Here is a 27,359-nt window from a genome sequence, read left to right as displayed (position 1 = left end):
AGGTGAAAGAATGAAGGGAAAAGGCTGCAGACTTGTACTGAGGGCTATCAGAACAGTTAGCAATCAGGTAGTCACCCGCCCCCCCCACCTTCTCTATCAAGCAGCTGCTGTTAGGACAGTCAGGTAAGGCTGGCTAACCAAAACTTCCTCCTCTTTCTCCGGCCAAAGCCCCTGCCTGAAGCCATCAAGGAGAGATTATGGATCCCTAACAGCCTCCACCAAGGCCACAGGCTACCTGCTGAAATGACCCAGAATCAAAATAATTTCACACAATGCAAAAATTAGAAACAATATTTATTGTTTCCTGTTAAAATAGGGCACTCTCATGAGAAAATAATGTGTAAAAAGAGCTTTTCCTACACCCCTGTCACTTATCTCAGCAGGCGAGGAGTGTTGATTCAAAATCCTCCTCACTGTGTAGGAGGGAAAGCTCTTCATCTACTCCTGGCAAATTAGGTTACTATAGTTTTAGTTTTTATTTCTTGCATGCATTCAAAAAAAAAAAAAAACTGACTGTTAACAGGGGCTATATGCCCCAGGCACATTTGCCCAGTACACTTGGACAGAGAGATGTGGGCCTCAGCTCCACATCCCCATGTGCAGACCAGGATTAAGTGACACTCTGGAAATCAGGTGGGTGTTCCTGAGTAGGGATCAAAGGAAACACCAGCTCTTGGTCAGCTGGTTGAAAACATGCATAGTGTCTCCAGTGAGAAGCCAAGATTTCCTCTTTCTGGAGTAATATTTTGGGTACAGAAGGGCCTTTAGTCAACCACTAGACAGCTCTCTGACCACAGCTGGAATCTGGTCTAGAAGCTACTTATTCCACCTCCAAATCCTCTTGAGATCCCGTAAATTGACATGAGTAAATTCAAGTTTCAAAATGGCACACCAAGTTATCCATGTAGAGGGTGTCATTAAGGCAATGGTCTCAACAAGTCCATGTACAGAGCTCTGATCCCACCATTCCCCTCCCTTTGCCTTTCAGGACTGCCTAGTCCTGCCGATTGCTCCTCTTCCGTAATAGCTTCCGTTATCCAGAAACCTCAAACAGCCTTTAGCTTCACAAGTTGGGGGTGGCCCAATTAAGGAACTTCATGGCAACTTCAAAGCCAAGGAAACAGGCCTAAAAGGAGTTAGAAGGAAGAGAAAAGCTAACAGGAATTGTGACTATCACAGAGATCCTACCATCATGCTTGGTTGACCCTGTCAGGACCAGAACCCTTCCCTAACTTTAGTTCTGATCAGAACTGTTCCCCAATTTCATTCCCACCCCAGATCAGGGAATCAAGCTGTGATTTTTTATTCCTAAGAGGGGAAGAAAATCCATGTCTCACAACTGTCTACTTCTGATGACCAAGTCATGAAATCAAAGCCCCTCCCCTCAAAGAATCCCAAAAGCAACCCCTCCTAAAGCTTCAGGAAAAGAAGCAAATAAGGAAGCTCTGGTTGAGGGTGGAATTTGGGGAAAAGTGATCCAATCCTAGGAACAAGCAAAAGTCAGCCCGCCTAGACCTTGCACCCTGCTCTAAGCTCTGAAGGTAAAGCACAGCCCTTGTCTTCCACTCACCGCATTGGCTGGAAAGGCTCGGATCATCACTGCATTGAACCCCTTATACAAGGATGTGACTCCTTCATCCCGGATCAGTTCTCTCAGTACATCTCTGAAACCATTAGGATATTTTCCAGGAGGTGCTGTGGGTGGAATCCAACTATTAAGGCTTTAGGAAGTTTCCTGACCTGCCTATGGTGACCCGCATGGGGACAATTTTGTAGTCAAGTCTTCCTGCAGAGTCACAGCATCAGGAAGAGGACACCCTTTAGGTCATCTGGGACCAGTCCACAGACAACACAGTTCACCTTGGGACAAACAGACTCAGTGTCTGGACTGATGCTGAGCGAATGAAAAAGAATGAAGAATGAAACAGTCCTTCTGGTCATGTGAAGGCAGCAGAGTTCATTTGACTGCTTATCTCACTTATTTTGTGTTTTGGCCAATGGGAAATAAGTCTAGGGTTCCAGGAAAGAAATGACTGCAAGGGAAAAAGTTGGTCAGACCGATGCTGGGTGCTGCTATGGAGAGTGAATATCTCTAGGGCCCTAAGAGCTCTGCACCCCAGGGGCAGCCAGTTCTGGGACCCACTCCACCCTCATCTGCCCCACTACCCTCCACTAACCAGTCTGGAAGCGGGACTTGAGCACGTCCGGGGGGATTGCCACAGCCCAGTTGAAGATCCCTGCGATGCCCCCAGCCACCAGGATCCGAGGCACACTGAGCTCACTGACACTGCAGAACACCAACCGCAGTCCCAGTCAGACAAAGGCTGTGAGCACAGCATTCAGACCATCCCTCCCATGGCAGGTGGGGCAGTTACAGAGAGAAGGGAGGAGGTCCAAGGCCAGGGCTCCCGTGACATGCCAGCTGCCACTCCTTGAAGGTGGTTTCATGAACTTGTTTCACATACTTGCTCCAGCAGATGAGGTACAAAGTCAGCAGTGTTAGCTGGGTCTCAGCAGCAAGGGGAAGAAAGTAGATGCGGAGCCAGAACCACTCTGCCTTCAGACCCATCCACAGGAAAGGCCAACCAACCCATGACTGAACAAAGTGGCCTCTAAGTTTTCTTCTCCTCACCTCTTTCCCTCTGGAGTGAGGATATTTTTCAGCCACTCATATGTCATGAAATACATCCCACTGGCTGGAACATCTGTTAGGGGCCAGAAAGAAGCAAAGTAAATGATATAAAATCCTCACAGATTTCTAAAACTTAGAAGAGCCAAGCTTAGTGCTGGCTCTTTGAAAGTTTTCTGGGAAGTTCCTCAGTAGCACCTCCTGTTTGCAGTCATCATTTTGCAGTAATTAGATGCTGTTTGGGGACAAGCACTGGTGTGAGTGGGCACAAACACACACAACATCATTTCACCTTCAAAATCCCCCAAGTGGTTCCCACAGACACACCCTCTCCAAGTTACAAACTACAGCTAGTCTCTGGCCTTCCTCCAAGCTTCTATGCCATGTCAGGACAGGGGTAAGGCCATGGCTGTCTCTCCTACTGCGACCCCAACAGACCATGCCTCTTGAAACCAGGGAAAGCTCCAGTGTCCTTAGTCATTCTTTCCTCCCACTCATCCCTCCAGCCATGATTTCAATCTATTTGCCACTCCCCTGTAACTGCCACTGTCTTGACTTACATCCTTGAGGGCCAGCCTGCCAGGAAGACAGAGTCTTCCTAGCCTCATTTGTGTCCATGCTGGCCAGGGGTGAGACTGTCTAAAACCAGGACACATCATGCCAGCCTTGTCAGAGGTATGGCTTGTACAGTGCCAAAGCTCATCCAGGGATCCCTCTGTGGCAGATTTAACTCAGATGAGCCCCCCCAAGGTGACCTCAGGTGGAAAACATAAAAGGTTACCTCGCATGAGGGTGAGCACTGTCCCTTTGTAGATGCCTCGGATCCCAGATTCCTGGTATAGCTTCTTTGCGCAATCCAAGGCCCCAGTGTACTTGGTTTCTCCTGAAGAAGCCTGAATCTGAGAAGGAGGGAAAAAGTCATCAAGTCAGCAGCAGCAATATCAAAGTCAACAGACTCAGCAGGTTATAGAAGATTACAAGGTGAGTGTGGAAATGGTGATGAGGCATTAGACCAATGAAAGACTTCACTATCAAACTGATAGTTATTTGGAACATAGAATATTGGTGGATATCATTAGGAAATAAGGTTACATGAAAATATCATAAAGTGGGACACCTGGGTGGCTTAGCAGTTGAGCGTCTGCCTTTAGCCTGGAGTCCCAGGATCAAGTCCCACATTGGGCTCTCTGCATGTCTTCCCATGTCTCTGTCTCTCTCTGTGTGTCTCTCATGAATAAATAAATAAAATCTAAAAAAAAAAGAAAAAGAAAATATCACAAAGTATGCACACATTGACAAGAAAAAAGTCAACAGGGGAGTTGGAAAATAAGTGGAGGAACTTTCTCAAATACAAGAGCATTCCCAATAAAGCTAGTTGGAAGGTCTAGAAAGGGGGAGACAAATACTTCAGTCATTCACTTATTCCTTCAACAAATGAGCACCAAATCCATTCCAAGCTCTAACTGATCATGAAGTTTGGTTAAGGAAAGGTGATAAGGAAATGGCTATTCTGAGCTCTAAGTGCTGGGATAGAGGTCTTGTACAGAGCCAGGGGAGAGTGATGGAGAGGCCCCCATACTGGCTTCAGGGATTCAGGGCCTAAAAGATTAAGAGCTTGAGTAAGGCAGGCAGGGATAATCCCAGAAAAGATCTGAGAGAAAGAACCCCAAGAGAAAGAACCCCATGCAAGATCCACAGCAAGCTGGAGAGTTAAGCTTTAGCAATACCAAGGAGAAACATTTACAAAATAAACATATAAGTCCAATAATGTTCTTTCGTACCAGCAATAACAATTTGAAGATAATGGAAAAGAATCCCATTCAAAATAGCAATAAAATCGGGATCCCTGGGTGGCGCAGCGGTTTGGCGCCTGCCTTTGGCCCAGGGCGTGATCCTGGAGACCCGGGATCGAATCCCACATCGGGCTCCCGGTGCATGGAGCCTGCTTCTCCCTCTGCCTGTGTCTCTGCCTCTCTCTCTCTCTCTCTCTCTAGTGACTATCATAAATAAATAAAAATTTTTTTTTTCTTTTTTTTTTTTTTATAAATAAATAAAAATTAAAAAAATATATATAACTTCCGGGGGACACCTGGGTGGCTCAGCAGTTGAGCATCTGCCTTTGGCTCAGGGCGTGATCCCAGAGTTCTGGGATCGAGTCCCACATCAGGCTCCCTGCAGGGGACTTGCTTCTCCCTCTGCCTCTCTATGTCTTTCATGAATAAATAAATAAAATCTTATTTATTAAAAAAAAAAAAAAAACTTCCCCAAATGATCTAGGCACACATAAACCTTCACATATCTGAGGAATAGCAAGGAGACCCACGTGACCAGAGATCTAGAGCTGACTCACAGTGACATGAGGGGCCAAAGAGGATTGGTATGGAATTGACATATTATCAGAATCTTCTATTACATAATGAAGGTGACCTGGAGCAATGTAGCTAGAAACGGAGGGATGAGAAGTGGTAGACTTGGGATATATTTAAAGCAAGCTTTGGGGCAGCCCGGGTGGCTCAGCGGTTTAGTGCCTGCCTTCAGCCCAGGGCGTGATCCTGGAGACCCGGGATCGAGTCCCACATCAGGCTCCCTGCATGGAGCTTGCTTCCCCCTCTGCCTGTGTCTCTGCCTCTCTCTCTCTCTCTCTCTCTCTCTCTCTCTCTGTGCCTCTCATGAATAAATAAATAAAATCTTTAAAAAAAAACAAAAATAAAAAAAATAAAGCAAGCTTAACTGTTTAACAGATGGGATATGTACAGTGACAGAAAGAGAGGAATCTAGGATGACTCCTGGGCTTTAGAGCTGAACACCTAGAAGGATGGTGTTGCTGCCAACTGAGCTGCAGAAGGTTGTAGGTGAACAATTATTGGAGAAGACAAGGAGTTCATTTTTGCACATGGTAACTCTGAGGTGCCTGTTAGCATCCAAATGGAAATGTTGGATAAACTCATCTGGAGTTCAGGAAAAGCCTGAGTTAGAGATATAAACTGGAGAATCATTAGCATATATATGGTATCTAAAAATTACGAGACCAAAAAAAATAAAATAAAATCACAAGCTAAAAAAGAAATCATCAAGGAAATGCATGTAGTAGAAAGGAGCCCTATAGAGCATGAATGTTAAAAGATCAAGAAGATGATGATGAATCAACAAAGGAGACCGAAAAGGACCAGCCAAGTAGGTTGGAGGAAAATCGGGAGAGAACCCAAATGAAAATAGCTCTTCAAGTAAGAGGAGGGGATTAGCTGAGTTAAATTCTACCAATGGATCAAGAAAGATGCGGACTAAGAACTGAACATTAGACTAGTATAAAGCTCATTGGCGTCCTTGACAAAAATACTTTTGTTGGATATGTGAGGCAAAAGTCAGACTCAAGTGGGTTTACCAATTAGAGAAGAGGAGCTATAGACGAGGAGTACAAAACACACGCGCGCGCGCGCACACACACACACACAAAATGTTTTCAAAGAGTTTTGACTTAAGGGGGAAGAAAGACATGAAGCAAAGAAATTGATGTGGCAAATAAAATAGAGAGTTGTATTCTTTAAAAAAAATTTTTTTTTTTTTATGATAGTCACAGAGAGAGAGAGAGAGGCAGAGACATAGGCAAAGGGAGAAGCAGGCTCCATGCACCGGGAGCCCGATGTGGGATTCGATCCCGGGTCTCCAGGACCACGCCCTGGGCCAAAGGCAGGCGCTAAACCGCTGCGCCACCCAGGGATCCCCGAGAGTTGTATTCTTAAAGTGAAAACACAGCATGTTTATGCTTTTACTGCTGATGAGAACAATCCAGTGGAGAGTAAAAATCTATATTGAAGGGAGAAAGAAAGAAGAACTACTGAAGTGAGGTTTACAGATGGGTAAAAGGAGATAGAATTCAGGACATAAAGAAGAGGTGGGATCTAGCAGAAGTATGGGCCATCCTTGGTGGAAACAAGCTAGGTAGCTGTGGGTAGAATAACAGGTGCCAGAGGGGTGGGTGGAGGTGGTGAAGGGCATCTGGTGAAGTCTTCCTCTGGTGGTTTCAGTTTTCTCAGTGAAATAGAAAGCCAAGTTATCTGCTGAGAGGGTAGGGATTTGAGAAGAAGGGATAGGTATAAAGTAGTCACCCCCAAAAAAGAGGAATTCGAGAGAAGAGTATGGATAGGGATTGTTTCGTCTAGGAGCAGGAAAGGACTTCAGACATAATGGAGAAAGAAAAAGCCATGATGGAAATGATTGATGGATACAGTTACTGAAAACAAATATTCCCTTAGTCAAATCAATATACTTCACTTCTAGGAAGTACTTTTCCCTATCCTTCCTGCTAAAGTACAACAAAAAACCTTAGATTTTTTTTTTTTTCAGTGTGAAAAAGGTAGTTTTATTAAAGGTGGACAGAACTCATGGGCAGGAAGAGCTGCCAAAAACTCTAGACATTATTTTTTTTTAATATTTTATTTATTTATGACAGATACAGAGAGAGAGAGAGAGAGAGAGAGAGAGAGGCAGAGACACAGGCAGAGGGAGAAGCAGGCTCCATGCACCGGGAGCCCGATGTGGGACTCGATCCCAGGTCTCCAGGATCACGCCCTGGGCCAAAGGCAGGCGCCAAACCGCTGCGCCACCCAGGGATCCCTAGACATTATTTTTGAAACAAACATGAGATGACTCTGAAAGTTTGGACAAAAAGAGAGACTGGCTAGGGGCCTTTGAACTTGAGGAATGACATGGTGGTAAGTTTCTTGGATTTTCTTTTTGATATATCTCAGACCTGGAGCTGAGGAAATTGGCAGTCCAGGAATGCTAGCAAGCATAGACCAAAAAGAAACCTCAACAAAAATCTGTGTTCTCTAGACAAAGGACCAGGAAAGGAACATCTTAGAAGATTAAAAATTTTTAGACAATAAACACTCTACTCTAGCCATACCCCATGGGGGGGGGGGGAACCTGGGGCCTCACTCCCATCCATACCAGCAAACACCAGGTGGGGAGCTTAGACTTCCACCCTTGCAGGGCTATTACAAGCCTCCCAACATGCTGCCAGGGTGGAGTCAGAGAAGGCCAAGTAGGGAACTAGGACTTTCATCCCTGACAGCTGGTAACCAGTAACCTCTTATCCAATGGGGTCAGTGGAAACGATGGAACTCCCACACCCACCCAGCAGTAAAAAGTGCCCCACCCTGAGGTGCCAACAGAGACCAAGTAGAGAACCTAGACTTTTTTTTAAAGATTTTATTTATTTATTCATGAGAGACACAGAGAGGCAGAGACATAGGCAGAGGGAGAAGCAGGCTCCCTATGGGAAGCCTGATGTGGGACTCAATCCCAAGACCCTAGGATCATTACCTAAGCCAAAGGCAGACGCTCAACCACTGAGCCACCCAGGTGCCCTGGGAACCTAGACTTCTACCTCCACCTGGAAGTAACAAGGCAGTAACCTTTCCTTTCCTGCTGGAAGAGTCAGAGAAAGCCGGGTAAAACAGAAAGCTTAAATAAGATCCACAATCTCAACATAATATGCAAATAACCGGTTTCTTTCTTTTTTTTTTTTTTAAGATTTTATTTATTTATTCATTTGAGACACAGAGAGACAAAGGTAGAGACATAGGCAGCGGGAGAAGCAGGCTCCATGCAGGGAGCCCAATGTGGGACTTGATCCCAAGACTCCAGAATTACACCCTGGGCCGAAGGCAGACTGAGCCACCCAGGGATCCCCAAATAACTAGTTTTGATAAAAAATCACTCATCATACCCCAAATGAGGTAGATCTCAAACTGAAAGAAAAAAGACAGCAACAGATGACAACACCAAGGTAAGACAACCATTATTATTTCTTTTAAATATAATCTTTTTTTTTAAATTTTTATTTATTTATGATAGTCACACAGAGAGAGAGAGGGGGGCAGAGACATAGGCAGAGGGAGAAGCAGGCTCCATGTACCGGGAGCCCGACGTGGGATTTGATCCAGGGTCTCCAGGATTGCGCCCTGGGCCAAAGGCAGGCACTAAACCGCTGCGCCACCCAGGGATCCCTAAGACAACCATTATTATGTGATGAAGATTTGTTTTGTTTTCCTTGTTTTTTTTTTTTTTTTTAATTTTAAAGCAGCCATGATAAAAATCCTTCAATAAGTAATTATAAATATGCTTAAAGCAGATGAAAATACAGAAAGCCACAGCAAAGAAATAAAGTCTCAGCACAGAAATAGAAGATGTAAGGAAGAACCAAATGGAAACCCTATAATTGAAAAATGCAATTGGAAAAAGAAAAGAAAGGAAGAGAAAAATACAACCAAAATAAAAAGCTCAATGGATGGCTCACTCAAGATCCAAAGAGGCGCCTGAGTGGCTCAGTCAGTTAAGCCTCTGCCTTCAGCTCAGGTCATGATCCCAGGGTCCTGAGATCAAGTCCTGCATAGGGTTCCCTGTTCCACGGGGAGTCTGCTTCTCCCTCTCCCTCTGCACCGCCCCTCCTGTTCATTCTCCCTCTCTCAAATTAATAAATTAAAAAAAATTTTTTTAAAGAGCAAAACAGAGGCAAGAGAGGAAAAAACTCAACCAGAAAACATAACAATGGAAAATACTCAATCTGAACAACAGGAAGAAAACAGACTGAAACAGATTGAACAGAACCTCAAGGACCTGTGTGATTATAACAACAACAAAAAAAATCTAATATTTGTGGCCTCAGGATCCCAAAAGGAAAGGAGGAAAGAGGACAGGACTGAAAAGATTCTTGAAGAAATCACTGCCAAAGGGATCCCTGGGTGGCGCAGCGGTTTAGCGCCTGCCTTTGGCCCAGGGCGTGATCCTGGAGACCCGGGATCGAATTCCACATCGGGCTCCCGGTGCATGGAGCCTGCTTCTCCCTCTGCCTGTGTCTCTCCCTATCTCTCTCTCTCTCTCTCTCTGTGACTATCATAAATAAATAAATAAATAAATAAATAAATAAATAAATAAATAAAAAGAAATCACTGCCAAAAACTTTCCAAAACTTTACCAATGTGGCAAAACATAAACACATAGATTCAAGAAGTTGAGCAAATACTAAACAGAAGGGATGCCTGGGTGGCTCAGCAGTTGAGGGTCTGCCTTTGCTCAGGGTGTGATCCTGGAATCCCAGGATCGAGTCCCACATCGGGCACATGGAGCCTGCTTCACCCTCTGCCTGTGTCTCTGCCTCTCTCTGTGTGTGTCTCTTGTAAATAAATAAATAAAATCTTAAAAAAAAATACTAAACAGAAAAACCCATATATATCCATGTAATGACATATCACAAATGAACTTCTGAAAACTAAAGATAAATAAAAAAAATGCTTGGGGTACCTGGGGAACTCAGTTAAGCATTTGATTTTTTATTTTAGCTCAGGTCACGATCTCAGGGTTGTGAGATCGAGCCCCACATCAGGCTCTGCGCTGATCATGGAGCCTGCTTAAAATTCTCTTTCTACCCTTCCCTCTATACCTCCTCTCCTTCTAAAAGAAAAGAAAAAATCTTAAGAGCAGCCAGAGGAAAATAACACCTTACCTAAACCAGAATGACAGCAGAAACTAGGGATGATAGAAAGAAATAGCACAGTATCTTCCAGGTACTGAAAGAAAAGACTTGTCAACTCAGAATCCTATGTCTAACAAAAATCTCCTTCAAGAATAAAGGGGAGGGATGCCTGGATGGCTCAGCAGTTGAGCGTCTGCCTTTGGCTCAGGGCGTGATCCCAGTCCCGGGATGGAGTTCCACATCAGGCTCCCTGCGAAGAGCCTGCTTCTCCCTCTACCTGTCTCTGCCTCTCTTTCTGTTTCTCTCTCTCATGAATAAATAAGTAAAATCTTAAAAAAAAAAGCAGAGACAGGCAGAGGGAGAAGCAGGCTCCCTGTGGAGAGCCCGATGCAGGACTCAATCCCAGGACCCCGGGATCATGCCCTGAGCCAAAGGCAGATGCTCAACCACTGAGCCACCCAGGCGTCCCTATAGATCAGTTTGGATGGAATTGATACTGTTTTGAGTCTTCCAATCCATAGACATAGTATGTCTCTCCATTTGTTTAGAACTTTTACTTTCTTTCATCAGGACTGTGAAGCCTGTACATGTTTTCTTATATTTGCACCTAAGTCTTTTCTCTCTTTTGACTTTGAAAAATGGCATTGTGAATGGTACTGTAATTAAATTTTGTTATCTACATGTTCATAGCTAGTTTATAGAAATACAGTTGACTTTTATATATTAATCTTGTGTCCTGTGACCTTTCTGATTCTCTTATTAGTTCTAGGACTGGTCTGCGTCTCTCTGTGTCTCTCATAGATAAACAAATAAAATCTTAGAAAATAAAAAATAAAAAAATAAAATAAATCTTGTTTTAAAAAGTATACACCTTGAAACATAATAATTTCAAGTCTGGACATTTATTCTAAGAAAATAATCAAGTACACACGCAAAAACTTCTTTTTTAAAAAATTTTTATTTACTTATTCATGAGAAAGAGAGAGGCAGAGATACAGGCAGAGGGAGAAGCAGGCTCCATGCAGGGAGCCTACCTCGATCCTGGGTCTCCAGGATCACGCCCTGGGCTGAAAGTGGTGCTAAACCACTGAGCCACCCAGGCTGCCCCAAAAACTTCTTTACAAAGATCTTCACTATCGTATATAATTTGTCATGCCCCCAGATAAGAGATTATTGGGTAAGTGACAGCCACGTAATGAAATAATAACATGATGTTTGAGAAAAATAACCGCATGGAAAATCAGGTACCATCAAGTGAAAAAAGTTGGTTACATAAATAATGCATTATATGACCCCAATTTTAAGAGTTAACATTTCTTTTTTTTTTAAGATTTTATTTATTTATTCATAGAGACACAGAGAGAGAGAGAGACAGGCAGAGGGAGAAGCAGGCTCCACGCAGGGAGCCCGACATGGGACTCCATCTCGGGTCTCCAGGATCATACCCTGGGCTGCAGGAGGCGCCAAACCACTGCGCCACTGGGGCTGCCCAAGCGTTAACATTTCTTAACATATGTGTTTACCAAAAAGATTAGAAGAATTCAGACAGAAAGCCTAACAGTGGGATGGTATCACAGGTGATAAATACATTTTTTTGTGTGTGTGATTTTCTGCATTATGAAAATTTTCTAGCAAAAATTGTGTGTTAAGGGCAGCCTGTGGCTCAGTGGTTTAGCACCACCTTCAGCCCAGGGCGTGATCCTGGAGACCCGGGATAGAGTCCTCCGTCGGGCTCCCTGTGTGGAGCCTGCTTCTCCCTCTGCCTGTATCTCTGCCCCTCTCTCTCCTCCTCTGTGTTTCTCATGAATAAATAAATACAATCTTTATAAAAAAAAATTTGCGTGTTAAATTACTTTAGTCATTAGAAGAAAAAAGCAGTAATTTTGGTTGTTGTTGTTTTAAAAGGAGCCCTGGGGGATCTCTGGGTGGCTCATTTAGCATCTGCCTTTGGCCCAGGGCATGATCCTGGAGTCCAGGAATCGAGTCCCACCTAGGGCTCTCTTAATGGAGCCTGCTTCTCCCTCTGTATGTGTCTCTGCCCTCTCTCTCTCTCTCTCTCTCTCATTAATAGATAAATAAAATCTTTTAAAAATAATAAATAAATAAAAGGAGCCCTGTGTGGAAAGGCAGGCAGCCAGTTCACACACTTGGCCTGTGAAGAAGCTAAGCACTCCAAGGGCACTGAGCCTTTGGGCAACTGGTAGAGACACAAGATACACTGGGCAGAAGCAGCCTCCCTTCCACCTCTGAAGAGACATGACTCACCTTTCTGAGTTCCTGAAGTAGCTGTTAGTAAGAGTGGATAAGTCTGGAATGACACGTTACAGGTGTGAGATTTTGGTTGGTTTGTTATACTGTCCTGGTTCTTGATTCTACTACAACTGCTTCCATGTTCCTGAAAACCTTGAAACTGTTTTGCACACCTGACCTGAAGCCTTTATAAAGGGTGAACATAAACATCCACACAAAATTGCATACTGAATGGAAAAAGCTAGCCACTTCCCCGCAGATCACATCCTCCCACCCCAAATCACACCCTTACCTGTAACAAGCACTTGATCCGTTCCCCAGGGGTCATAATTCCCGTGGTGAATACACCAGATAACATCCCAGCTGCAAATATTTGGGGGTAGCTGTGTTGAAAACAAAAACCAGAAGCAAGCACCTGTGACTAACCACTCAGAACAGAGGCAATTCCAGCAAAGAGGATGACGGGGGGTGGGGGGAGGAGCACTAAGGGTCAGGGGATGCACTAAATGGATGGTGGGCATTAAGGAGGGCACTTGTTGGGATGAGCAGCACTGAGTATTATACTAAGTGATGAATCACTACATTGTATTGTTTAAACCAATACTACACTATATGTTAACTAACTTGAATTTAAATTAAAAAGAAAAGAAGAAAAAGAAAAAAGAAGCACTTGGACTAGACAAGAGCCCAGCACAAGTGTTATATCTTGCACAAAAGCCAAGTTCTAGGTGTATTCTGATATCAAATTTCCCAGGGCAAATTTCTCAATGCCAAGAACAATATGAACGTGGTCAAGGTCAGCTGCACACTCAGCTGGCCTCACCCAAGGAAGGAGCTTTACAGTGAGATACAGCTCCCTCCCCTGGGCCTGTGATACACAGACACTACAGACAAGTCTTCAGGCTTCATGGATCCCTGATTCTCCATTTGTCAAATTCAGAGTTGTTGTGGAAAAAAGCTTCTAACTCAAGATCTGGGTCTCGATCAACCCCAGTTCCCCTTCAATCTCACTTCGTCTGGACCACAAACGTCCTGAGTCAAGACACAAGCAGGACAAGCATTGTGGCGGGGGTGGGGGAGGGTGGCCACCTCCAAAGGCTGAAGGGCAGCCAGGACAGTTGCAAGGACTATGCTATAAGATGCTGAGAAAGGCCCAGACAGGGATGGTACCCAGATAGGCATGATGGGTTCTGTGGCCCTCTGTGCAGGGAATGGTCCCCCAGTGGCCAGAGATACAGATCCTCACCCTGGCTCTCAAAGAATGAACCATGCCAAGTATTCAGAGGACTCTGGGACTCCAAGCATCTATAGCGCACAGCTGCCTGTATAGCTGTCATCTCCTTTTCTTTCTGGGATTAGTAATACAAGGGTGGCCAGGAGGGACGCCTGCATGGCTCAGCAGTTGAGCATCTTCCTTCAGCTCAAGGTGTGATCCCAGGTCCGGGCATCGAGTCCCACATCGAGCTCTCTGTGAGAAGCCTGCTTCTCCCTGTATGTCTCTGCCTCTCTGTGTCTCTCGTGAAGAAATAAATAAATAAATAAAATCTTAACAACAACAACAACAAAAACCAAGGGTGGCCAGGACACAGTGGAGCACAAAGCTACAATGAGCATTTCAACAGAGCCCCTGCAAGTTAATATATATATATATATATATATATATATATATATATATATATGTTGCTAAAAAGCTTCAGTTACTTGCCAGTACCTCAGGTCCCTCCTGACCCCCACCCTCTGACAGCTGAGCCTTCAGGCAGGCCCCACCCAACTAGGAGTCCAAGATCTAGAGAGCAGGTGTCAAATTGGGGGTACAGAGACATCTATGCAGGTCCTTCCCTCCAGGCAGGGTATCAGTTTCAACAGCCCTGGTTTGTTCTTAATCTCACCCCAGGTAGAGATCACACATATACCTCAGGCATGCAGGTCTAACACACAGGTTGACTGTTTTACAGTCAAGAGACTTGCTTTCATGCATGGCCTCCTTCACAGTCTCAGTTCACATTATTATCCCCAAGAAGAGTCCTCTCCACAACTGAACTTCCCCTCATGAGACCAACATGCTCTGTTCTTTGCAGGATGCCCATACCCCAGGTCAGGGACACTCCCATCTCCTGGGAGTAAGGACTTTCCCTTAAATGGGATCTCTTTGTGTGCACAGGGTATTCTGTAGACATTCTGTGACTGCCTGGCCCACTCTGCCACCCCCACCCCCCGCCCCAGGGTGGCATCTGTGAGTCTGGACCTCTTGGGTGTCCACTCCATGGTCCTAGTAATACTCATTTTCACAGTGTCCCTAAATACCACTGCAGGGAGGGGAACGGGGCAAGGCTGATGTTCAGAATTTAAAAGATGGCCGGATTATGGGGTTGGGGTCCCGAGTGTCTTGACCTTTGCTCAAGCAGAAAGTGTTTCTCTGCATGCTGATCTGATTGTACAAGGAACATAACCTATAGGCCAAAGTACTAACAATGACCCCATTGGAGGTTTTAGTGCATGGTCCTGATACAGTTACGAGCTGGTACATAAGCCAGAAGACCAGGTGCTCAGAGAGGACATGTGTCCATGGGACATTTGGACCTACCTGGACCTACCAACAATCAAACACAGCTTCAAAAGGACCCTATACACATCCACATTTGTGGCCACCTGTTGCTATTTATAGAAGCTGGACACATTTGGAGGGTCACAAGGACTCCAGAAATAGTTTCACATTGTAAGCATCTCTATCCCTGGGATCCAATCCCGTGTCGGGCTCCCTGCATAGAGCCTGCTTCTCTCTTCCTCTCTCTCTGTGTCTCTCATGAATAAGTAAATAAAATCTTAAAAAAACAAAAACAAAACAAAAAACAAAAAAACAAAAAACAAGCATCTCTATCTATGTCCTAGACCCTTAGTCAGCATGCTCTGACCTGAAGTAATAACAGAAAACAACTGCACAGCACCCTGGATTTCCTCCCTCAAGCTACTAGATCCCAAGCCTGGTTAGGTTTTGTGGGTTCTATACTGCCTGCAGCCCCTCCCAGGAATTGTCACCTTGCAAGTCTCAAGACTGAGCCACCTTGCCATTCCACATTTCCATTCAGAATTCCTTTGCATCCCAAGAAGCTGGTCTGATGTGAAGTACAGCACAGGGAATATAATACAGTCAATAATAAATGTAATAACTTCATATGGTGACAGATGGTAACTACACTTATCATGCTGAGTACTTCATAATGTATATAATTGTCAAATTACTGTGTTATACACCTGAAACTAATACCGCATCAACTATATTTCAATTAAAAGTTAAAAAACGTTTAGTTTTTTAAAAAGTTGATTTTAAAAAAAAATATTTTGTTTATTTATTCATTAGAGACAGAGAGAGGCAGAGGGAGAAGCAGAATCCATGAAGGGAGCCCAACGTGGGACTCAATCCCGGGACTCCAGGATCACACTCTGGGCGGAAGGCAGGTGCTAAACCGCTGAGCCACCCAGGCGTCCCAAAGTTGATGTTTTTATTAACTACTTTGCAAATTCTGAGCTGTAATCCTGACTCATCTGCCTCTTCGTACCCAAATCCAACTTCTTTAAAGTTTATGAAAAAATGTATACTAACATATAAATTTATAAATTAAATAATTACTAATTTATTTCACTTAACAGAAAAACCAGTAACTGAAATAACTATAATCATGTTACTAAAATGATGTAAAACAAAAGTTCAAGCCTTCCCTTTTCCCAACCAAGTGATGGGAAACAAGGCTACCGTTGTCATTACTGCAGCCTCAGGTACTGTTCATGGAATTTTATTTTATTTTTTTTAATTTTTATTTATTTATGATAGTCACAGAGAGAGAGAGGCGCAGAGACACAGGCAGAGGGAGAAGCAGGCTCCATGCACCGGGAGCCCAATGTGGGATTCGATCCCGGGTCTCCAGGATCGTGCCCTGGGCCAAAGGCAGGCGCCAAACCGCTGCGCCACCCAGGGATCCCTGTTCATGGAATTTTATACACATTGTAGCAGTCACACCTCCCAACGCTGTCTTATTACTTATCACTAGTATCTCCAGTAAGTGATACTATTTCACAGAAGAAATTACGACAAGCTGGTAGGGAGGATGGGGAGGGCTCTGGGTTGTTTTCTTTCCCCCTTTACTTCACAGAGCAAAAGAAACTCAAGTACCTGCCTCATGTGGGGCAACCAGGAGCCAGTGTTAGGGGTCCGGGAAGAAAGCCACTCCTTATCTGCCAAGATTTTTTCCTTTAACCCATGTCACATCATCAGGCAGAACAACTTCAAGAGCTCCAGACCTGTAAGTACTCACCTAAGCACATCCTCTGGGTGTTTCTGTTGCAGTTTCTTCCCCAAACCAAACCCAAAGAAGCACACAGCAAACATGGGAGTGACCCCAATGATGGGGGCAGCCATGCCCCGATATAGCCCAGTGATGCCCTGTAAGGAATCACAGAAGCAGAAACTGTTTATAGAAACAACTACCCTTTATCTTCTGAAACAGGAAAGCAATGTGTCCTCTAACTTGTGGCTTCCTTCCTTCACCTCTTCTTCAAGCAAAGACAGCTTTAAGTAGGAAGGAAACACCAGAAATAGTTGTCCTCTTACACACTGCTGAAGAAACTGCAAACAGCTTTCGTTCTGTAAGGTAATCTGGCAATATGCAGCATACCTTTTCATCAGGAAATTCTCTGTCTAGAAATTTATTCTAAGAAAATACTAAGAGATGTAAAAAGAGAATGACACCAGGCAATATGAAGCTCCCAAAATTTTTGGAATAAACCAAAAAACTCCCAAATAGGACACTAACAAGACAAATGATGGGAATTCCATAAATGGACTATCACAGCCATTAAATCATGCTGTAACATGAGAAGAATCTACTAAGTCTACTTAGAGACCACTAAAAAAAGTAGGCTAAAAAACAAGATGTACAAAGTGATCTGACTTACTTGAGGTAAGATAACAGGGAATTAGGATATTTTTGTATTTTCCATGTATTAAGGCATGGAGGTTTTTGTTTTTTGTTTTTTTTTAAGATTTTATTTATTTATTTATTTATTTATTTATTTTATTTATTTATTTATTCATGAGAAACACAGAGAGAGGCAGAGACATAGGTAGAGAGAGAAACAGGCTCCCTGAGGGAAGCCCGATGCAGGACTCGATCCCAGGACTCGGGATCACGCCCTGAGCTGAAGGCAGACACTCAACCTCTGAGCTACCCGAGACGTGGAGTTTTTGTTAGAAACAATAGTAAGACAGCACATCAATTTTCACTCATACAGTTTGGTGATAAAATCAACTATATCAGTAGCCAGTAAATAGACAAATTGATATCCCAACTAAACATGGTTGGTAAACCAGGGAAGAGGAAGATTTGGACTCAGGAAACCAAGGGTTCAGCCCAAGAGAGGTGAACGGGGTTACCAGGATGGTGTTGAGTCCTGTCAATCTGGAAAGAAGCCAGTCTACAAGGGAGTATGAGGATGGAAGACTTCAGAAGGAATGTTTCTAAGAAAAGCAAAGCAAAACAACTCACAGTGGGACAACAGATTTAACTGTTTAGGCAGTGTGGAAAACCAAACAGAAAGGTACTTGCCACAGAGCTTTTCAGATACAGGGTAACAGAGACAAGATTCAAAGAAACACAAGCAAAAGAAACTGATACAATTACTAACCCAACCTCAATAAAAACAAAAAGTGGCACAAGAAATAAAATGCACCTCATAGTATGTTACTTAGTTAACAGAAAAAACACACATACAAAGTTGTAAATATGAAAGCAGTGAATTTGATTAAACCAGAAAACATGATAAAATTGTATGGACAGGGCAGAAAGAAGGAATAAAGGAATGTAAGAGTTAAAATCATCTGCTACAAACAGGTAGCTAAAGCATATAAAAATGTATAAAATATAGTAATAAATGTATATTATTTAGGTAGAAACAGCATAAATAACTGGAAGAGCTGAAAATAATTGGAGAAAGAGGGGATAAATCATTTTACTACTCTGTTACAGCCCTTTTAGTAACAAACTCAAGTGCTTGAATCACTTCAAAACAGAATAAGGAATAATTTTAAATACAAATATTAGGGGCACCTGGGTAGCTTAGTTGGTTGAGTGTACGCCTTCCATTCAGGGTCCTGGGATCAAGCCCCACAGCAGGAAGCCCGCTTCTCCCTCTCTCCCCTGCTCATGTAGCGCTCTCTCTCTCTCTCTCTCTCTCTCAAATAAATAAATAAAATCTTAAAAACCAAACAAACAAACCCCAAATATTAAGGGGGAACTTGGGTGGCTCAGTCCCTTAGACATCCAACTCTTGGTTTTAGCTTGGGTCATGGTTTCAGGGTCATGGGATCTGCACTCAGCACAAGGTTGCTTGAGATTCTCTCTCCCTTTCCTCTGCTGCTCGCACACACTCAGGCATTCTCTCTCTCTCTCTCAATAAATAGATAAAATCTTAAAAAAATATATTAAAGCTGTTCTTGGGGCATCTTGGTGGCTCAGTCGGTTAAGTGTCTGCCTTTGTCTCAGATCATAACTCTAGGTGGTGGGCTCAGCAGGGAGTCTGCTTCCCCCTCTCTCTCTGCCCTTCCCCCCTACTCCCACTCGTGCTCTCGCTCTTTCTCAAATAATAAAATCTTGTAAAAAAGCTGTTCTTTAAGAGAGAGTTACAGGTGGGGCACCTGGTGATTCAGTCCATTAAGTACTGAACTCTTGATTTCAGTTCAAGTCCCTAATCCTAGAGTCTTGAGATTGAGCTCCAAGTTGGGCTCACACTCAGTGCACTTGTCCCTCTCCCTCTGCTCACCCTCCACCCCAGCTCAGCTTGTGCTTGCAAGAGCTCTCTCTCTCTAATTAAAATTAAATTAAATTACATTAAATTAAATTAAATTAAATTAAATTAAATTAAATTAAATTAAGAGAGAGAGCTGTAGGATAAATAGAGTGGTGCTACACACTGGGAAGTTCCAGTCAGAGGCTGAAGAACCTGTCTCTCTACAGATTCTGGGCATTCACAACCAGTCTTCTTTCCTAAACTAAAGGGGCCAGCTATACCAGTTGGCACTGCTGGATCCTGCAAAGGCCTAACATTGCCACAGACTGTAAGCAGACTCTCAGAGGACAAAGTGCAAAAGCAATAAACAGGAAAGAGTAAAGGGGAAAAAGAAGGTTCCAAGGGGGATCTACAAAAGCAGCATGTGATAAAGTGCTTCCAAAGCCCACAGCTCCCCAACTGGGCTGAGAAGGATACCCAAATCCTAAGGGGCTAAGCTCATGCCTCCTGACAACTCCACTAGCCTTCCTTCCACTGTGCTGGCCCACCCACCTCCATGCAACACCAAGATCTCTGGCAGCTTCAGGAAGCAGAGTGCTCAGCCTGCACAGCAAAAACCAGGGACATGCAAACATATGGACTAAGGAAGCCTATTTAACTCTGCAAGGAGTTGGGTTTATACAGTCATTCTCACTGGGCCCCCAGGACCCAGCACCCTGCCAAGCCACTAAACAGGTACTCAGTGTTTATTGACAAAGAGGCAGGTAATCCTGCCTCTCTTTCACCAGGGCAGTGGACTCTGAGCAGACCCAAAGCCTAAAGCCTCTATCAGACACTACTCTGGGCAACACAGAGGAAAGAATGAATGCCTTATAGAAGAAAAGGCAGCACCATCTCAGGCATGGGTACTGCAGGAACCCTGGGAACAACTCTCCCAAGGCTGAGTCCATCACTTACCAGCATCCTCTGTTTATCTGGGTGACACCTACTTCTTCATTTCTGTACTAAGGGCTATATATTTAATAGAGTATTAATATAAGAGTTACATTTTAGGAAGCAAAGGAAAAGTTCTCAACAAGGTCTTTTAATATTCGTGCTATTGAAGTGATTAATATCGCTTTAAAAAGTAAAAAAACTTTTTAAGAATCCCATGTTTTCTGGGCACCTGGGTGGCTCAGTTGGTTCAGCATCTGCTCAGGTCATGATCTCAGGGTCCTGGGATCAAGCCCCTACATCGGCTCCCTGCTCAGTGAGAAGCCTGCTTCTGCCTTGCCCTCTTGCCTGCCACTCCCTTTGCATGTGCACTCTCTGTCAAATGAATAAATAAAATCTTAAAAATAAAATAAAATAAAATCTCATGTTTTGGGCAGCCCCGGTGGCACAGCGGTTTATCTGTGGCCCAGGGTGTGATCCTGGGGACCCGGGATCGGGTCCCACGTCGGGCTGCCTGCATGGAGCCTGCTTTTCCCTCTGCCTGTGTCTCTGCCTCTCTCTCTCTCTGTGACTATCATAAATAAATAAAAAATTAAAAAAATTAAAAAAATAAATAAATCCCATGTTTTCACTCTAAGAAATACCTAAAAAGCTATTATGTAATTCAATAACCCCAAACCAATTTAGTGTCTTTGTCTAGGGGTTTGTAGATTCACTGGTCTTTCTCACCGTTCCCCAGACTGGCTGCTTTTCCTGTAGACTTTACATGAACTTCTTTTTGACTACCTTTTTTTTTTTTTTTTCTTTTCTTTTCTTTTCTTTTTTTTAAGCATGCCCAACATGGGGCTTGAACTAATGACCCTGAGATCAAGAATCACATGCTCCACCAACTGAGTCAGCCAGGCACCCAAAGACTTTACATGAACTTCTGACACTAACCTCTATTGAACCAACTGATCCAGATTTGCATTTTCTTCCATTTTACATCTCTAATCATTCCCCACTAATTCCTTGTGGTCTAATTCTGCCTTTCATTCTTTTAAAGATTTTATTTATTTATTTGACAGAGAGTGCACAAGGCGGGGTGGGGGGGGGGTAGCAGGCAGAGGGAGAGGGAGTAGCATGCTCCCTGCTGAGTAAGGAGCATGACATGGGGCTTGATCTCTAGGATCATTACCTGAGCCAAAGACAGACGCTTAACTGGCTGAGTCACCCAGGCACCCCTAATTCTGCCTTTCAAATAAGAGAACCATTTTATTAGCTTTAGTCTTCCGTATAAAACAGTGGCTGGAACTATCAAAGATTCCAGAACAACAACAGGAAGGCACAGGACTGCACAATGAGACAGCCACAGCTGTGGGCTAGACCTCTGCAGAAAGTCACTCTATTCCCCCAGGGGGATAATAAACCAATTCTGTGAATTTGGTTCTCTGATTAAGAGGAATGTCCAGCACCTGGATACCATACCTCTCTAACAAGAGTCTTCCGGAAACAGTCAAAGGTCCCAGAATACATGGGAGGCTGTCCAGGCAAACTTGGGGGCTGTGTCTGCAGTCGGACCTAAAACCAGAAGTTAAAACATAGTCATCTCCCAGAAACAAACTGCCTACCAAACTCCAAACAGAGAAAGCTGAGCTTGTGTACATGTCTTCAGCATTCACTTAACCTGCTAGATTCAGACTTCTTTTTCTTCCATTTTATTCAAACTCTGCACTCACAAGTCAGGAGTAGCATGCTTCCCCCCCTTCCCCCCCATCCAGTTAACTTCCATCATTTATTTCTTACCAATAGATCCCACAGTGACTCAGTGGGACAAGTATTCCCAGCTTACAGATGAGAAGACTAGGTTTAGGGAGTGCAAGTGATGTGCTAGTAAGACCTGGCTAATGCAAAGCTCCAGCTCTAGCCACCACCCCCTTCCATTGGTGGTGACATGCTGGTGGTTAGGTCAAGCACTCCACAAAGGCATTCTGGACTAAGATGGATTTAATCCTACTTTTTTTGTTCCTCATCCTTCTTGACCTTTTGGTGTATCCAATGCTTCAAACTATCTCTTCTTGAAACCTCCCCTCTTGCACCTCCCTCCCTGATGGATTTAATCCTACTTTTTTTGTTCCTCATCCTTCTTGACCTTTTGGTGTATCCAATGCTTCAAACTATCTCTTCTTGAAACCTCCCCTCTTGCACCTCCCTCCCTTGTTGCCTTTTCCACTCTAGGCATTCTTCAAGGCTTAGCTCCCTACCCACCTGATCCACAATCCCTTTCAGAAAACTCAGATTGCAGGGCTTTAGCTTCTGCTCAGTGATAACTATCACTTGGTCATCTCCAGACCTTCTTTCCCATTCTTAGGGCTACACTTCCAACTGCCTGCTGAAGATCTCCCTACTCAAATCACTTCTGGAATCTTACCCTCCTTATGAATGTTCCATTTGTGCCAGAGCCACCTAGCCACCCCTTTCTCAGGATTTGAAATCATAGCATTACCTCTGACTACTTCCACTGCTCTTATGCCATGGGCACCAAGTCTGTTGAAGTAGTCCTTCAAGATGTTTCCAGAATCTTGATTTCTTCCTCTTTGTCTGAGTCCTCTCCTGGTGCAAGTTCTAACCCATCCATACCCAGTATAGTGGTTTTCAATTATGTCCACTAATTCTTTGATACTCTCCCCTTCAAAGTGAGTCCTAATCTCCCCTTGAATGTGTGCCAAACTCACTGAACTCACTTTTGCCAAATAGAGTGTGGTGATATTGATGCTATATGATTTCCAAGGCTAGGTGATAAGGCCAGCTTCTGCCTGTCTCTACCTCAGGTTATCCGCTGTGGGGGAAGTCAACCACCAAGTCATGAGGACACTCAAACAGCCTAGAGAGGCCATGTGTGGAAGAAAGAAGGCCTCCTGACACAGCCAGGACGAACTTGCCAGCATGTGAATGAACCACATGGAAGCTAATCCTTCAGATGAGTACAGTCCCAGATAATGTCTTGGGGTGGGGGCAGCAGGGTAGGTGCACTGTCTTTGTTTCAGTATTTTTTTTAAGCAATCTCTACACCCAACATGGCACTTAAACTCATGACCCCAAAATCAAGAGTCACATGCTCTACCAACTAAGGCAGTCAGGCAATCTGGTTCAGTACTTTTTGTAATGGCTTTATTAAGATATAATTTACATAGTACAAAATTCACCCTTTTAAAGTGCACAATTCAATGGTTTTTAGTATTTTGAGTTGTACAACCCTCCTTACAATCAATTTAGAATACTTCTTTCACTCCAAAAAGAAACACCATACCAGGGATCCCTGGGTGGCGCAGCGGTAGCGCCTGCCTTCGGCCCAGGGCGTGATCCTGGAGACCCGGGATCGAATCCCACTTCAGGCTCCCAGTGCATGGAGCCTGCTTCTCCCTCTGCCTATGTCTCTGCCTCTCTCTCTCTCTCTCTCTCTCTCTGACTATCATAAAAAAAAAAAAAAAAGAAAGAAAAGAAACACCATACCATTAGTAGCTACTCCCCATTCCTCTTTTCTCTCAGCTCTTGGGAATCACTAATCTACTTTCTGTCCCTATAAATTTGCTTAATATTTACTGAATATTAAGTCCTTTGCCCACTTTTTAATTGGCTTGTTTGCCTTATTACTGAGTTGTAAGAGTTCTCTATACATCCTGGATCTCAGCCAACATCTGCAACCTCACAAGCAATCCTCAACCAGACTATCTGCCTAAACTGCCAATCCTGCCTCACAAAAACTGTGAGAGTTAATGACGCTTCTTGTTTCATATCACTAAGTTTTGAGGTAAGTTGTTATACTGTGATAGATAACTGATACACTTGGTTACTTCTGCAGTCTATTTCCTGGCTGTTTTTCCTGCTCAGAGTTCTTCTGCTTCCAAGTCCTTCTCAGGTTGCTACCATACTAACCTTTTCAAGATACCATTTTCAGCATGCTGTTTCTGTTTCTTTAGAATCTCCTATTCTTATATTTGTTAGGGCCTTACACATCACAATAAGGAAATCACTCTCTAGGCAATGCAGAGGACATGCAAGTCTCAGTTTATAGGACAGAACAGTAGAAATGTCCAGAGGGTCCCACTGCTTTATATCTGAAATCCCTTATATTGGCGTTCAGATCCTCCATGGTCAGGCACAACCTCCCTCAGGGAGGAAGAAGTGGATTAAAACTGATGATCCTAGGGATCCCTGGGTGGCGCAGCGGTTTAGCGCCTGCCTTTGGCCTAGGGCGCGATCCTGGAGACCCAGGATCGAATCCCACGTCGGGCTCCCGGTGCATGGAGCCTGCTTCTCCCTCTGCCTGTGTCTCTGCCTCTCTCTCTCTCTCTGTGTGTGACTATCATAAATAAATAAATAAAAATTATAAAAAAAAAAAATTAAAAAAAAAAAAAAAACAAAACTGATGATCCTGGCAGCCCTGGTGGCCCAGCAGTTTAGCGCCGGGGCACGATCCTCGAGACCCAGGATCGAGTCCCACGTCAGGCTCCCTGCATGGAGCCTGCTTTTCCCTCTGCCTGTGTCTCTCTTTCTCTCTCTGTGTGTGTCTCTAATAAATTTAAAAAAAAAAAAAAAAACTGATGGGGCAGCCCCGGTGGCACAGCGGTTTAGCGCCGCCTGCAGCCCAGAGTCCCACGTCAGGCTCTCTGGATGGAGCCTGCTTCTTCCTCTGCCTGTGTCTCTGCCTCTCTCTCTCTCTCTCTCTCTGAATCTCTATGAATAAATAAATAAAATCTTAAAAAAAAAAAAAAAAACAACTGATGATCCCTTTCTGTGATTCTGGGTAAATCTCATCCTTGTTCCATCATGACATCAGCCACCCAAGCCAGTAAGAACATTAAAGTACCTCATTCTTATTTTACAGCTTGACTCCCACTGCTAAGCCTGTATCTGCCTTCACTCTTGCCCTCCTCGCAGCCAGAATGTCTGGGTTTCTCTACCTCTCCAATCAGAACTCAGCCAGCCCTTAGCCACCTGCCATATAGCCTTTCCAAGCTCCAACTCTCAAATACCGCAGTTCTTGCCTTCTCAGGCCACAACTAGTGGCCTTGGACTTTTGAAGGTGCCCGTAAGGCCAGGCTTTGACTGGTTTCCATTTGGATCTCTGAGGCCAAAAGGACTGCAATCAGAAATTTGTGGTTTTGTTTAAACCAAAAAGAGACTTTCTGGCTGATAAAAATGCCAGGGAACATTTTCACACATCAGGACAGAGATCACCTCCTGGGCTCTTCCTGAGAGTGACATCTATTGGAAGGGCAAGAGGATACAGAAGTAAGAGCAACATTTGTATAAGGCAGCAAATAAGGGTTTTTGTTTTCTTTTAAGAGAGGTCCCAAATGCCTGGAACTAATAAGATGTCTGGCTACATGGATCAACAGTAGGAAGAGAGACCAATCAATTCTCTCTTACTAGACAGTGCTGCCTAAACCACTTTCTGGGAAGCACTAATGCAAACAACATTTACTATCAGCTGAATAAACATCTGATTTCATGTGCCCTAACCAGCCTGGTTTTAATCCTAATCTTGCTGCAAAATGACTCCGGCTCTTCCTCCAGATGAAAAAAGGCAGCAAAGAGTTTGCTGCCCAAACCTGCCAAGAGGAAGTATCCCCAAAGCTATCCCCTGTGGAAACAATCCAACCAGTATTCTAATAAGTCCCCTACATAGAATTCCCACTCTACAAGACTCAGGTCTGCTCCCCACAGGCCCACCCTGGACATGATCTGTCAGTTTCCTCCAAATGTGTGTCCAGAAATAAGGTTAGAAAACTCCCATGGAATAAAAACAAAAACAAAAAAACTCCCATGGAGCTTTGAATGCTAAGTCACAAGGCATGGACTTTGGTCTTCAGGCAGGCCTTGCTAAAAGTGCTGCAGGGGAACGAATTGAGGCATGATGTGCAGAAGACTGGGGAACAAGCCCTGATGAGTTTCCTCCTTCCTAGAGTCTCAGTTTGACCACAGCTTCCTTACATGGGAGTTGCGAGGATCATCCTGGCCCTGGGCGAAATCAGTCACTTGCTTTCCTTGGGAGGGACTCAATCTCAGGTTATCATCACCTCCCACAGGAGGCCCATCAGGCTAATGGAAGGTTATAGGCTGAAGATGGCCAGCCCCCTCCCTCTGCAGTGGAGAGTGAGGAGATGATGATGGGGAAACCTTGGACCCAGAGGACTGTGTCAAAAGACACCTCTAGGCACGCCTGGGTGGCTTAGTGGTTTAGCCTTTGAACCAGGGCCTGATCCTGGAGTCCAGGGATCGAGTCCCAACATCGGGGTCCCTGCCTGGAGCCTGCTTTCCACATCGGGGTCCCTGCATGGAGCCTGCTTCTCCCTCTGCCTATGTCTCTCTCTCTCTGTCTCTCATAAATAAATAAAATCTTAAAAAAAAAAAAAAGACATCTCTAGAATAACTGCGCCTCTGCCTAGCTCTCTTCCTGAGGAGGGCTTTACCAGGTGCTTTGCTTCAATCCTGCTACTAATGTTATAAGGTCTGCTGCAAATCAGAGCTTTGGGGAGGCGCTTTTTCTTTCCTACCCTCAAACAAGTGCCGCAGGTCAGGAGAGGATGCAGGAGAGAGAATTTTAAACGAGAACCCTTGATGGACGGTTAGAGGCTGCTATCTCTGCGCTGTCGGCTCTTGGGGCGCGAGGAACAACTCTCCCCGCGCCCCCGATCCCCGGAAAGAATGAAAGGGAGATTCCTTAGACTTTTCATGTAAGCTCCCAAGGGCCCCGCGCCTATCTCGGGCTGCGCCTCGCGGGGGACACTGCTTTCTGCGCTCCGCCCGGGGCCTCCTCCCTCCAGCCGGCGCCCCAGCCACCTCGCACCTTGACGGTGTCCAGCGGGTGCCCCACAAATACCAAGCACATGCCGCCAAAGCCTCCGGCCAGCAGATTCTTGAGCGGGCTGATGGGCTTCGCTTTGTCTGCCATGGTCCGTCCGTCCGCCTCGCCGGCACTGTGTCGGTCTGTTCCGGGCGGGTTCTGCTCCACAGCCCCAGCTACAGCGCCGGCAGCGCCGACCTTTCACCCACTTTCGGATGGGCGGGGCAAGAGCTGGTGACAGGTTGGGAGGAGGGCCTAGGCTGCGGGATCCGGCTTCCGCTGGGGAGGGCGGCTTCCGGTGTAAGCCACGCCTCCCGGAGGGGCGTGGTTTGAGGAAGCGGAGCCGGGCCCCACGCCTCGTGGGAGGTGTGTGGCGGTGCCGGCGGTTAGATTTACTCCTCCTGGAAGTCTTCCCCGACGTGAATATTTTCCGGGCTCCGGTTCTCTAATCACTCCGCTGA

The 27,359-nt window shown here is 44.7% G+C and overlaps 1 protein-coding gene across 2 annotated transcripts; it reads right to left on the bottom strand.

Moving 5' to 3' along the window:
* Positions 1-277: 277 nt before the first annotated feature.
* Positions 278-27,157, bottom strand: SLC25A20 (solute carrier family 25 member 20). Of its 2 annotated transcripts, none has more exons than XM_025455779.3 (9): positions 26,902-27,157; positions 21,537-21,629; positions 16,667-16,794; positions 12,649-12,739; positions 3,411-3,528; positions 2,633-2,705; positions 2,178-2,287; positions 1,571-1,695; positions 278-1,126 (listed from the first exon to the last, which is right to left on the bottom strand). In XM_025455779.3, exons 1-9 carry the CDS (start codon positions 27,004-27,006, stop codon positions 1,064-1,066), a joined length of 906 nt encoding a protein of 301 aa, XP_025311564.1. In that variant the 5' UTR covers positions 27,007-27,157; the 3' UTR covers positions 278-1,063. The 2 variants fall into 2 exon arrangements, with proteins under 2 accessions (XP_025311564.1, XP_025311565.1); XM_025455780.3 differs by lacking the exon at positions 26,902-27,157 and adding an exon at positions 26,609-26,743.
* Positions 27,158-27,359: the final 202 nt, after the last annotated feature.

This window comes from Canis lupus, chromosome 20, assembly GCF_003254725.2.
Source record: "Canis lupus dingo isolate Sandy chromosome 20, ASM325472v2, whole genome shotgun sequence".
NCBI classification, from domain to species: Eukaryota; Metazoa; Chordata; class Mammalia; order Carnivora; family Canidae; genus Canis; species Canis lupus.
Note: the sequence above shows the minus strand (reverse complement) of the source record. Positions and strands in the feature narration are given on the sequence as shown.